The sequence below is a fragment of the Homarus americanus genome, unplaced genomic scaffold, assembly GCF_018991925.1.
Source record: "Homarus americanus isolate GMGI-L3 unplaced genomic scaffold, GMGI_Hamer_2.0 scaffold20465, whole genome shotgun sequence".
Classification (NCBI taxonomy): Eukaryota; Metazoa; Arthropoda; class Malacostraca; order Decapoda; family Nephropidae; genus Homarus; species Homarus americanus.
This window is the reverse complement of record NW_024756914.1, coordinates 10,693,205-10,707,665: the sequence shown is the minus strand read 5'-3', so window position 1 is coordinate 10,707,665 and position 14,461 is coordinate 10,693,205. Positions and strand designations below refer to the sequence as shown.

The 14,461-nt window shown below is 35.6% G+C and overlaps 1 protein-coding gene across 13 annotated transcripts in view; it reads left to right on the top strand.

Moving 5' to 3' along the window:
- LOC121857175 (1-phosphatidylinositol 4,5-bisphosphate phosphodiesterase eta-2-like) overlaps positions 1–14,461 on the top strand; it is a 163,423-nt gene that overhangs the window by 97,742 nt on the left and 51,220 nt on the right. For 12 of the 13 annotated variants that reach the window (XM_042353105.1, XM_042353099.1, XM_042353096.1 and 9 more), the window contains 5 exons: positions 4,279–4,302; positions 7,460–7,558; positions 8,143–8,320; positions 9,853–9,982; positions 10,286–10,401. In XM_042353105.1, the coding sequence (XP_042209039.1) occupies positions 4,279–4,302; positions 7,460–7,558; positions 8,143–8,320; positions 9,853–9,982; positions 10,286–10,401 (547 nt within the window). The remainder of the gene's footprint in view (positions 1–4,278; positions 4,303–7,459; positions 7,559–8,142; positions 8,321–9,852; positions 9,983–10,285; positions 10,402–14,461) is intronic. The other variant, XM_042353102.1, reaches the window with a different exon arrangement.

Sequence of the window (14,461 nt, the reverse complement as noted above, 5' to 3'; positions counted from 1 at the left end):
CAAATTTAACTGTTATGGTGACTAAGAACCCACCCCCCTTCCTCCTCATGGTGAGCAGGAACTGATTGGGTGATTGTGTTTTGGAAGTGATGATCATGTGGAACAGAGCGCATGTTTGTAAGTGTAGCAGTGAAGACCCGGCTTCCAGCCTGACTGACAACCTCTGCCTCCAAGTACTTCTATCTTTAAGGTGCCAAAGTTTTGTTGAGAAAGAGACTTCTTATGAAATTTTAGTTCATTACGCATGTCTGGGGTTGTGGAAACCTCAGTTGTCAAACATAAGACTTGTTACTGTATATGAGTTGTCTGATCCATGCTTGGTTATAAAACAGGATCTCAGTATCAGTCCCTCATACTTCATGCAGTATTGGTCGAGTGGCTTCTCTAATGTTTGTTGTTGTGCTTCTACTGTATGATGACTGGTAAACTAATCATGACATTCATTGAGCTGTGATTAAAAATAAAAATTAAAAATTAAGATTTTAATTTCTTTTTTTTTGGAATTTAAGAAAATTATAGTTGTAGGAGCTTCAGACTGTACTGTACTGTCAGAGAATGTATTAGGTTACCTACTACAGTATACACCAGTACCACTCTGGACATAGGGTTAAATGTTTTACAATGTATCATTATAAAAATGGAACATTAAAGTCTGAAAATTTATATTGTAATTTGATTGAGAAGGAAGCAAATGACTCCTGATTTAGAGAGCTCACTAATCTCTAGACAGAGCTGCCTTGTTAAAACTGTGGAAATAACAGTTGAGTGCTACCCAAGCAGCAGTTTGTCTAACCATACAGTACTTTGATCTCATGAGTAAGAAAGGACTGCTACAGTCCTGTGCTTTGATAAGGATGTTACCAATAAAATCAGAAAAGTCATTGAATTTCTGGTAAATTCCAGGGTACAGTCATCACAATGTAAATATATAGTACAGTTTCCTTAGCCATACAAAAGCAGGATCTCAGGAGAACTTCCCACTTCACATCTTGCCACTTCCATTCCACATGTGGTCAGGAAATAAGTTGTAAGCTCCCTCCTGCTCATGAAATGGTATTTTAGGACCTGATCCCTCATTTAGAATCAGTGGGTTAAACTTGTTACACAGGGACTACTCATAAACTGGGAAGCTAAGTTATTCCTTGATATAATTAATAGGAAGATAAAACTACAAGTACTGTACAGTATTTAACTTTCTTAGCTAAGGTGGTTGTGGTCAAATGAATCAAAATCTATTCCTTATTTTAAACTACAGTTGTTTAAGGAATTTAAGTACAGTAGGGTCGGGATATATCGCGAGATAGGGTCCAACGATGTTCGCTATATACTAAATCGCAATACACTGTATATAATTTCATGTAATCCATGGGGAAAATGGGGTTAGGTTCTGGAACCCCAAAAAAGTGACTAAACTTGACTTAACGAGTTCATTTTCTTACTAAGTAAAGCACCAGTGAACACTAGACTCGGGAACAACAGGATATTTCAATGTCAATATCAGTATCAAGAAACACCAGACTCGGCAGCTGATGCCACACTGCCACCCTCACTTGACAATCCCACACCTACATAAACCAACAAACCAAAAATATTAGTTACAGTTAAATCTTTTCCATTATCTTCACTTCACTTTTCACGTCACTAACAACCCATTTACACTCACCTTAGAGGTCGTAATATGCAGCAGAGTCGGCTGCTTACTCGTCTCTCAGAAAGACTGAGCGGGCGAGTGTGAATGCTTGGGTGAGCAGCCACGGTGGCGCCTCTGGTGAGCAAATAACTCATTTGTTTGCCATGGCGGTACATTTGAAATATTTCCTGCACGATTTCCCTCGTGAAAAAAAAAATTATCTCTCTATATAGGAAAATTTTGGTAGTCGCGATATAAAATTTTTGTTATATAAAGTCGCGATATATCCGAACCCTACTGTACTGTATAGTACAGTATAGTATAGTACAGTACAGTAAACTGTATGTGTAAAGGAACACCCTCTTTTAGAATTAAAGAGATCAAGTTATGGTTGGAAATTTAGTTGACTCGGCAGCACCTCACAGCTATTTGTAAAACAAGATACAGTACAACACTATTCTGTGTAGTGAGTAAGCTCTGATCATGAGCCATATACAGCACTGTACAGTATTCCCATCATTTGAGATGAAGTGAACTCTTAAATTCATCATGAGGCAACATACAGTATTTATATTTAACTATGTAAACAAAACATTAACTGTACTATACTTAATACTGTATTTTTAATTAACTTGTTGAACAAAACCCACTAAATATTATTTTGTATCGTAAGGAGGATATTTATTCCAGCCTATTATACTAATTTTGACAGTTGAGGAGTTATATTTTAGAAAACATTATTCTTAATTTAATTTTCTGTGGAGAAGTATTGGATATATTAATTTATGAAGTGCATGTTAATGGAGCTTCCAACAATTTTGTTATTACAAGGATACATGGTTACAATACACAGCATGGTGACCAGTGAACATAATGAACGATAACCTTCCTTATGCTTCTTATTGAACAACTTATTGCATTCTGTCTCCATTTCAAAATAAAGTAGTCTAGTGAAAAGTTATAATGATAGCTAAATAGATCATACTGTACTAAATATGCATGGAGATCCAGTGAAGGTTTACAAGAGAGGAGACTGTTAAGTTGGTCAACATTACTGTACAGCTGATAAACTTATTACTCAAACAATTCTGCTGCATGTAATTACTGTACTATGTGCCTTACAGTAATTGATCTTCCTGTAAGTTTACTTTTTCTATTGCCAAGAAATGAAACAAATACATCAACACTTGAATACACTAGACTGATAAGATGTACAGTATAGAGACGAATAAATGAATCACAAATTAGAGCTTAAGAAATAACTTTGTTTTAGTCCACTTAGTAACTGGATTCAAACACGCAATCAGATAGTAAACAGTGTGTGTGTGTGTGTGTCATTTAATGCAGGAGACTTATGAGTATTATTTAAAATCTAGAGTAACTTAACAAGGTTTGTGGGAAATAATTTGGGACAAATTTATCCCAGTTTCATTATCATAGAGGCGTGGATTGGTAGAATTTTGTGGCTGGAATAGAGCGATAGAAACAATAATGTTTTGGGGTATAGAATATTGTCACTGGGTAATGGCATGTTGTAGTGATCCATGACAGTGTTACCAACATTACAGAAACATCTCTTCCTTTATCATTTATTCCTTTGATGAGTTACTTCATTGTCACATCCCCCAGAAGTGTGACTAATATTAAATGCCAGACAACACAATGAAATATTTGCCACAATATGTAAGAGTGAAACATCCAGAAGAAAAAAACAAATGTTTGTTATTGGTTTTTATAGTCTTTGAAGCTGGGTACTGAAATTAAGTCCTGTGGGAGATAACCTTAATACTCTACTGTACTGTAGTGCAGGAGGAGAAGAATTAATCATTGTGAAAAAGTTATAAAAGGATCTAAGTTCTTGAATCCTGTATTAATATATTTTTCTCATCATAATACTCTGTTAATATTTTCAGAGGACATTTTTACTCTTTTTGAAGGTGAATATATAGTTATTAATCTAGTTATCTAGCCTCTTATGTAGTTATGTTTACAGCCAGTATTAATTTTATCAAATGCCTTATCTGGGGAAATAAAGAATTTCTCTTGATATAAACTAGTGTGTAACAGTACTTGGACTACTAGTAGGGAGGTAGCAGTACAGTAGTTAGCAGTACAGTATAAGGAATAGTGGCAAGTACTTTAAGAAAGTTTAGACAGTAAGTAGAGAGGAAGATGCAGGTAGGAGTACTGTATGGCTCAGTAAATAATACAAGGTGTAGAAAAATGCATGGAACTTATACTATTTTTTATGATTGACTCAAAGTACTGTTGAGAGTACTGTATCACCAAAGATCAACTTCTTCATTGGTGACCTTTTAATATCTTAAATAAAATTAGGTTTAGAAATAAAGTCGACACATTATAATATCCTTTAAGAAAGTATTTTTATTCCTTTGATAATAATATTGTATAGTGTATAATTTTTGTTCTGTTCAATCCTTTTTTTTTAATTTATTTTCCTTTTGGTCTTTATTTCTATTGACCCTCAGAGGTATTTATTGTACCCATTACTCTCCTTAGTTGTGGATAATTAAGTAAACAGAATGAAAATTTGAAATAATCTTTTTATTACTAAAACTATGATGATATGGCTCCATTAGTAACCATTATCTATTTCTAATAATATTTTTGTCTCTGCTGTGTTGTAGGCAGCGATGGACCAGAGAATGCAGGTAAAGCAATTGTGAATATACACTAATGCTTGGGTAGACAGCTGTACTGTACAATACTAACCTTTAGTGACTGTAGAATAATCTCACATTAGTCTCTTGAGCTTATCAATCTCTCAACCATTTCTTCTAAGGCCTTAGATTTTTCTGGTGATTTCTGAGTTTATGGAATAATGACTTTTGCTGCTGTATATAACGTGCAAGACGTGATGTGTTAAAATATTGTAGTACAGTACTACAAATGGGGCTGTTAAATTATTTGTTTTAGACAACATGAACCAACCAAATGTAACTTAATGGACAGTATTAGGATAGGTTTAGTTTGGTTAGGTTAGGTTTTGTTGGTTGGTGTTGTCTTCCCTAAAAAAAAGATATATATATATACACATACATACAGCTCCTCCCTGACTTACGACGGGGTTAGGAACCGACATCCAGGTCGTAAGTCGAAATGGTCATAAGTCGGAAATGCTTAAATAATACATAGAAAATCTAAAATGGGTGTCTCTTTTTCTTCTCAGCACCACAAAACTCCCACTTTTAAGCTTGCCAGCCATTTTAAAGTGAATTACAGATGAAAATTTTGTCTGTGTATTGACTTTGGGACTCGAAAATACGTAATTTGACCAAATTTTGGTACGACTGAGGCAGGTCGTAAGTGTGGGTGGACATAAGTCAAGTAGGTCATAAGTCGGGGATGAGCTGTATACATATATATTAGCAGTCCTGTTCATAGTGCTCTACTTTTTAACATGGATGATTTTGCTTACTGTACGATACAGTAAGTTCTTGCATGCTTATCTCAATATAATTATTTTGGTTATGGCCAAAAACTGTGTACAGTAATGGTAGTACAGTACTATAGCATATAGGACAGTGCTCTCTGTTGAGGAAGCTGTTGTTTCATGACAGAATGTAGCTTTATGACCTTTGTCAAATTTCTCCTTCAGATGCATGTAAAAACAATGGTATTTCATGTTAAATGATTTTTAGAACAATCAACTTGTGCAATTAAGATTTGCAATTTGGTAACTGAAGACATTTACTATTCATTGATCTTTGCAGAGATTTATTGGATCCTACTTATGATTAGTAACCATTTTAGATTTTGAATAATCCATCGGTTGCTTATTTTAAAAAAATTTTGCAGTATTTAAATTGCAGTAGGTCATGTAGTCTCTCGGTAAATGTGGTTACCAACCACAGTATAATGTTGACACTTGTTTATGTAAAGGTAACAGCTGTGGTTGTTATTGCTGAAATATTCTGCAGATTTGCTTGACTGTTCCATAAATATAGTGGTTCTGTAGTGACAAATATTCATCCATAAAAATTACAAGTATAACATTAATTACGATTCCTAAAGTATGCAAAATTGGGACACAAGGGAGGAACAGGAGTAAAACCGAGACTGATGCAAGTGAGAGGGATAATATGGAAGAGGGATAATATGGAGCTTTTGAAGGAATGTAGAATCTTAAGATGCTGTACAGTATGGTAGAAGATTTTTAAGTTTTTGTAGCCGATGGCCTTGTGTAGCCAGGAAAAGAACCATTACAGTACTGGCATAAGTTCTGTGGTCTTCATTAAGTATTGTTTCTCCCAGCAGCTGATGGAACCAAACTTGCTGTCTTGTTAGAGAATGAATAGTTTTTTAAGACCATTGCAGCTTTATTTCAGGTCCATCACCGATTTTCCGGCACCCTTGGTTCCGAAGCCTTGCCGAATTATCCATTTTGCTGGACCAACTGAGGTCAAGTAATAATAATTCAACAATACAGTACGCCTCTGACCCACTAATTATACACCTCCTGTGTGTCTAAAGCACCATGGACTGCGAGAAATTAAAATTAAAATACCACCACTGACACTTGCACCTTTTTTAGAAGCCATATCTAGGGTTAAATGTAAGCAAACTAAGCTAAAAGTCGCCCAGTAAGCTAGTCTGGTAGTCGTGGGAATTTCAAGTGCCCTCTCGTAATTTTGTCTGAACTAAACGAGGTGCCGGATCATCCGTTCCTGGAAAATTGGTGGTGTACCTGTATGAGCATTGAATCTAAAACATTTTGATGCTAATGGCTTATATATGCAAAAATCCTCTATTTTATAATTTGGGGACTAAATGGTAATAGAGTAGAACTATAGTATCCTTAATAGTTTGTCCATTCTAAATGTGGTGACAACATATTGCATACTTTAAAATTGTATTGGTAGCTGAGAGTATTTGTTGGGGTGTAGATAAAATATTTGCATGTTCTTTATCTTTCTTGAATCTGGTTTTGATGGAGGGGTTTTTCTCTTGTCATAGAGGAGGAATCGTAAGTCTCTAGGGAAGCTTTTCATAATGGTTGCAGGGAAGATTTACTTTACAATTACTTATTTGCGGTCATAAATATTTAATCATTTGTTAAGTCTACAGTACTGTCCTCCTGCAATGAATATTACAAGAGTCTTATAATCTGGATTTGCTTTAGTTCATAAGTTACCAACTGATACAAGTAACTACAGAATTATTCCACTTTGTAAACTGACGACTGTACATACTAAACCAGAATAGATCGGTACAATTGTCTCGTTAATCTTTGGAAATAGTCTAATCAAATTTTTTTAAATAAATTGGTCATTTCATATGTAAGTTTCTGTATATAACACATGTAATTTATTATATTGCATATTTTGTATATATGTACTGCACAGTATATAGATATAGGATATGTGTACAGTACTAGAATATAATACATTTATATATTGAAAACATATCAGTGCCTTGGTAGCACTTTGATAGTTATAGAAAAATTTTAATTTTCAATATACAGTACAGGTATAATTAATTTATCTTAGTAATGGTTTTCATTTATCATTACTCACATTCTAAGAATCGTGATACGGTATTAATATGCGACTTGATAAATTGTGCAGTAGCTACAGTATTTACAAAATTAACTGTCTCACTTATTTTGATCATATAAATTAATATTGGAAGGAAAGATAGGAACTAAAAGGATTAAGAAAGTAAAATATTTTGTTAAATAAGTTTTATGAATTTTATAAGGCCAGTATGATACTTTTCCATTATATTTTTAAATAATTAAGTGAGGTTGAATTCCATTGAAATAATGCTTAGAAAGAAGTCCTATCTAATGATTGTCTGTTGTTACAGTTCCGTTGTTAGAGATTACAGAAGTGCGTGAGGGCTGGAAGACTGATACATTCAACAAAGTCAGTAGTCACACAGAGAAGATGAAAGACAAAACAGCAGGTAAGCCTTTAACAGTTTGTGTGGTCGTCCACTTACCTCAAGTTGAGAGAGTAGGAATGATGGTCTTAAAATGTTCAACTGATGTTGAGAAAAAAGACAAGAAAGAATATACAGTGGAGGTGATCCTAAAGAGGCTTTGTGCTATATTAATTAATAACAATGTAATTTACTCCTTTTACTTTTATGGTTTAGATTAAATCTTCACAAATTATTCTTCTATAGAGGTTCACACTCATGGCACCTCATTAATCAAGACACTCATGGCACCTCATTAATAAATCTTCACATGGCACCTCATTAATCAAGACACTCATGGCACCTCATTAATCAAGACACTCATGGCACCTCATTAATCAAGACACTCATGGCACCTCATTAATCACTCATGGCACCTCATTAATTAAGACACTCATGGCACCTCATTAATCAAGACACTCATGGCACCTCATTAATCAAGACACTCATGGCACCTCATTAATCAAGTCCAAATCTTACTTTTCTTTGTACAGTATTTTTAGTTTTTTTATTACATTTGTCAAGTGAAAAATTACTCTTAATTGTGCTTCCATATTTTTTTCTCTTAGGAGGGGAAGAACCAGTACTGGAAGAAAGCAAATGTTTCTCAGTAATTCATGGACCTGGTGGGAGAGACGTCCTGGACTTGGTTGCAGCGACTGAGGATGAGAGGGACGCCTGGGTGTCTGGTCTGTCTCACCTAGTACAGTCGGTTAAGTCACTGCATGAAGAGAAGCAGTATGATGTGTAAGTAACATGACAGTAAAACGTTCAGATATCTAGTAAGGATTTACCACTTCGGCAAAGTATTGCAGAACGGGTTTAAAACACCGGTAAAACCTCTCTTAAGTTACTGTATACAGTATATAATTTCAGTTAGGTGTCGTCATTTTTGGGGTGTATCCAGGAAAAGGGAATGAGAGAGATGTTGTGGCTACCTAAGGTTACTGTGGGTATTGCTCCTATCTACAGTACAGTGTATTAGTATCTCAGTTGGCTTTGAAGGATTAAGTGCTTTCAGTTCATGTTATAATTGCACCAGAAAATATTTTTTAGGTAAAGCTATTAATGTATTAGGTACATGCTGATGTTATTACACAGCTTCTTACTGTAATTAAACATTAAATAATTGTTAAAGGCTCTTTGTTGGAGCTACTACAGTGACACTGCTGTGATCTCATGACTGTGGTGCCAAACAACAAATATCGTTGTTGATGTTACTGCTGTACTGTACAGTGTTGGGCACATAACCATGTTATTTGTGTACAGTATTTAGTTGTGAATGTCTTTGTGGCATATTGTAATTAAACACTTGTTTTTAACTGTACTGTGCTATGATAGCATGCTGTAGCTACTGTACCATGAATGTTCTGTGACAATGCTCTACAGTACTGTAATAATACTACAGTGCTGTTGTGTGTGTGTGTAATAATAATAATAATAATAAGTAACTATATGTGTGTGATATTAATAATATATATATATATGTGTGTGTGTTGTAACCATAGTGAAACATGATCATAAAAGACCAGAAGTGTAATAAGCTCCTGACACATGAAGAGGCAGCTCTGTGTCCTGCTGTACAGAGTGCTGCCTTGTACACCTACTGTCTGACCACCTCCCGACAGATCTGTATAACTTCTGGTATACATAATTTTTTCACATACTGTTGTGTGTGTCAGCAGAAAAGTTAATCGGGTTTTAAATCCAAGTTTACGGGTCCAGGTCAACACCACCAATAACCTACAATAAATAATACTTATTCTTAGATGTGTGTAAATCAGTGCAGGTATAGACTTTTTTTTTTTTTTTTTAGGATTTTGTGGTCAAGTTAATATTCTTCCTGGGAGTATGTTATAAGTCAGTCAGACACACACATACACACACACACACACACTCACTCACTTGGTTGACCTCAGTATCATACATGGGAATGCATTAACCAACCCACTTTAGAGCTGCCTTACATCCCATGGAAAAAGCTAACAAAGTAGGTGACAGACTTCCTGTGATGAAAGTTGTGTTCAGTACAGTAGTTGAGGAAAGGTTTGCAGACAGGTTACATTTTATTGATGAGTGTTTGTACTTGGCAGAGAATGGAGGAGGAAATTTCTGCTTTGGTTTATAACATTCAAGTTTTATTGTATTTTGAAAATATTTTACACTTAGCCTAAAGTAGAATACATTAAGTGAAATTTACATTTTAGTTTGTGTACATCAATTTTAATGTTGTGAAATTGTGAACTATGTAATATTTGACTATTTTTTGGTTTACGCAGGTGGTTACGGAAGCAGTTTGTGGAAGCTGACAAGGACAACAATGGCTCTCTGAATTTTAATGAGTGTTGCAGTTTACTCAAGCAGTTAAACATCAAAATGGATAAAACACATGCTAAGAAACTGTTTAATGTGAGTCTTAACTACAGTAGGTGATGGTTTAATGTGAGTCTTAACTACAGTAGGTGATGGTTTAATGTGAGTCTTAACTACAGTAGGTGATGGTTTAATGTGAGTCTTAACTACAGTAGGTGATGGTTTAATGTGAGTCTTAACTACAGTAGGTGGTGGTTTAATGTGAGTCTTAACTACAGTAGGTGATGGTTTATGGATAGGTAGACCAGGTTAATAATAATAATTTAAGGATCATGTCACTGTAAAGATGAAGAGTTTCTTATTCTTTTGGGGTAAATAATTTGATGTTGTTTATTTCAGCAAGCTAACACAAGCAAGCAGAAAAGAGACGGTGATCAAGTTCTGGAAGTTGGAGAGTTTGTGTCTTTCTACCATACACTGTTGAAGATGCCAGAAATTGAAAAGTTGTACAAAAAGTAAGGATTGAAATATATTTGTTCATAGTATTGGTGTTTAAATGTTCACACGCATCAAAGAGTACATCACATGGCACTGTATAGTCTCCAGGCCAAGTGTATCTTTTGCATTTAATATATTAGTGACATAGCCTTTGATTTATTTTATTAAGACATACCAGTTTATATATTAACCCTTTAAGCTTATGGTTATTGAACATGGGTTGTGTTGTGCCAAATAACAATGTAGCATCACACATTCTCTGGCCTGTGGGGCTAGTTGCAGAGTGATCTGTCACCTCCAAGACCTTGACTGGTTCAACTGTATTTCTTTTTCTCATGTGTTATTGTGAAGAATTTACTGAAACACCTGAATGTTTATACAGTAGGCTTTTGTTATTGATTTAAAGGGTGTGAAGTGTTCATCAGTGCTCTGGTATGTTTTCCATCTGTACAGTGTTGTGGGATGAAGCATCACAGCTGGGCAGTATTGTCTGGTAGGGAGCATCTTGGATTCATTTCTTTTTACTCTTACTAAAATAAATACAGTACTGTAATTGTTAACGCCTTCTGAGTGTTTAAAGGCTAATCAGACTTTTCACATTAAAGTCCAACATTATAATTGGGTCAAACCTGTTGAATACAATTCCTTTTTGTATTTCAAATAAATCGTACATAGGCAATCATACATAAATGTTTAATCCAATATATATTTACATAACAATTATAGCTATGTAATTAATCTAATCTTAACACTTACAATGATTACTTAATTTGCCATATTTCTATGTTGTCACAATGATAACCGATGCAATGGACACAGTCTACCTGTGTAAACAATAAGTACAAGTTAAACTTACGTGTTGAAAGTTTCGAGAAAAACAGGTTAGGTGTTGACTCTATGATGGGGATAGCTACAGTGGCAGTGCCCTGCCCAGCGTCACATGCTCAGCCCTGGCTGGCCGCCTTTGCTGCGTCAGGCGTCTATACACAGACAAGCTCCCCTTACTACCACCCAACACCCCAACCTCCTCTGGGTCTCTCCATCTCAATACAGGGCTGTACTCTATATACTGTATACTCATTACTGCTTGCGGTAACACTAATTTTACAAGTTACATAAACACTTAACTCAGGTCTTGTACAAGATGTATGTATAAAAAGGTCACAGGTGTGGAAATTTTTACTGTGTATCCCCGTAGACTGAGTGATTTGTAATTGCCTCTGGCAACTTGACACCAAGAGCATTATAGCACTTCTGGACGGTGGGCTTCTGTAATGAGTAATTGTTGAATGTGCTTGTTGTCAGGTTTATGTTATGGGTTTCTCTGTAATTTATATAATCCATGATTCACTTGTATAAGTAATGGTGTTGGATTATTACCATTATTAGTACAGGGGGCCCCCCAAATTCACAGATTTTTATTTCGCGGTCCTCTATTATTCGCGGATGACACCCTGGATGTCTGTGGGTAGTTTTAAAGTTGTTGCTGGTATTTTTGTGGCTGGGACAGGGAGCCATTCGTTCTAGAGACAGTAATTTCCTCTACCTGTATGTATATATATATATATATATATATATATATATATATATATATATATATATATATATATATATATATATATATATATATATATATATATATATATATATATATATATATATATATATATATATATATATATATATATATATATATATATATATATATATATATATATATATATATATATATTGGGAAAATTCTCTCACAAAGAATGGGAAACAAAATTATTAAATATGTGACAGTCTACCCTCAAGTTCGTGGTTTATTAATAAAGTAATAAACCACGAACTTGAGGGTAGACTGTCACATATTTAATAATTTTGTTTCCCATTCTTTGTGAGAGAATTTTCCCAATATTATTTATTTGTATATGTGTGTGTGTGTGTGTGTGTGTGTCTCTACACACACACACACACACATATATATATATACAATACAGGTAAAAGAAATAATTTTCCTAAGGGCAAACACATGAAAGGGAATATACATTTAATTGTACACAAGTAAAAATGTAACCCCCCCCCCACACACACACACACACACACACACACACACACACACACACACACAAATGTTATTCACGGATTTGGTGATTCGCATCCATTTTGAGAACCTAACCCCCGCGAATTTGGGGGCCCCCCCTGTGATTAGTCTGGTGACCGTTGGATGGTTACACTTGGTTGTAGTGATTTAACTATTTCTCATAAATCACTTTAATTCTGGTGAATTGGTTCATATAAGTAAAGATTTTATTACAATTGTATTTTAACCATTAGTTTAATGAAAAAACATTTAATTTTATGAAACAACACGGAATCTGTCAAAGTAAAGTATCAACTTATTAATTTGAGTGACAACGTGTCACATAGTGATGTCATTTTTGGCAGTTTTCTCGGCGGAGAGAGCCGTTGCTCCGGTCGGAAGGTGGAGGCAACACCACGTTGAATGAACTCCAGAGACGACAGCTCAATTTGTTTTTATTACGTTAAACATAAGTTTATATCAATGTAGCTATGACTCGGCACTGGGAGAGTCTCAATAGAACTACACAGAGGATTCATAAACCCTTACTGTGTAGAGAAAGGTTGGTTGAGGGAAGGTAAATCTCCTGTAACAAAATTTAATCTAATTTTGTTATATTAATAGACCAGAAATATTTTAACAGGATCAACGCAAGTTATTAAAAACATTGAGTGAATGGGCTGTCTGGCAACGTAGTTTATAGTAATACAATATTTATTCAGACTCATAATTGATGGTGTTCTGAGTAAGGTATTGAATCCTTCTTTTGATGTGACCAGTACAAGTACTGTACCTGTACCACACCTTGTATAGGAAAAAAATCTCTAAACTGTGTTAAAAATTTTAGAACCAAGTTTTTATAACTTTAATTTATAATTAGACCCTTGCCTTGTGTGAGGGATAGGTTCCATGAATTGGCAAAACCTGTAATAGCTACTTATATAATAACTTAGTGCACTAATATACAGGTATACTGTGTAGGAGAAACTTAGGTCACAATACTGTACAGTACTTACATTATATGTGGAAGTTTAAGTGGTGTACTGTACATAGGGAGACATCTGGTTACTGAAGCATAGGTGGATCACTGGTGGAAGAGGGTGATGGAGTGGTGGTTGGTGGAGAGGCGGGTGGTGGGGTGGCACGTCACTGGTAGGGAAGTAATACCTGGTTGATTCCTTGGACTGTCTTAAGGCTGTGTTCCATGGAAGGGTCGTGGTCAACATTGAATTCATTCGTCATCTTTACCTGACGAAATAGTTCACCAATATTGTCCAAGCTCCAACCTTCTTGTTGTAATTCCATAATGTCTTCCTCTTCATCGGCACTTTTTACCAACTCTTCCAAATCCTCTTCTGTCCGTTCTTCTCCGTGGCCATCAATGGGCTCTTCCACGTCTTCAGCAGCCATGTCCACAAACCCCTCACCACCCAACTGACGTGCAACACTCGCAATGTCATTCACCTCCTTTACTATGGACGGAAATCCCTGAAAATTATTCACACACTCAGGCCATAAGGTTCACCAACAACCATTCACTCTCTCTGGTTTGAGTTCACTGAACACTTCACTGATGTTGGTAATGCAGTCCACAATGCTGTACTCCTTCCAACACTTGCTAACATCAAGGTCAGGGTCTTCATCCATGGCACTACGGATACGACCAAAAGAGCAGCGTGTATAATATGCCTTGAAGGTGTGTATTACACCCTGATCGAGAGGCTGGATAAGAGCAGTGGTGTTAGGGGGTAGGAACACCACCTCTACACCTGGAAGGCTAAACTTTCTGGGTGGCCTGGTGCATTGTTTATCAATAATAACACTTTGAATTCCATCTTCTCGGAAGCAAGGTATTTTTTCACTTCCGGGACGAAGCAGTTATGGAACCGGTCCAGGAATGCTTGGACGGTTACCCAAGCCTTTTTGTTGGACTGCCAAAAGGTTCTTGTTTTTACCCTTGAAAGCCCAAGGGTTTGCTGAGCGGTAAAGCGAGCCAGGCAAGCCACATTGCC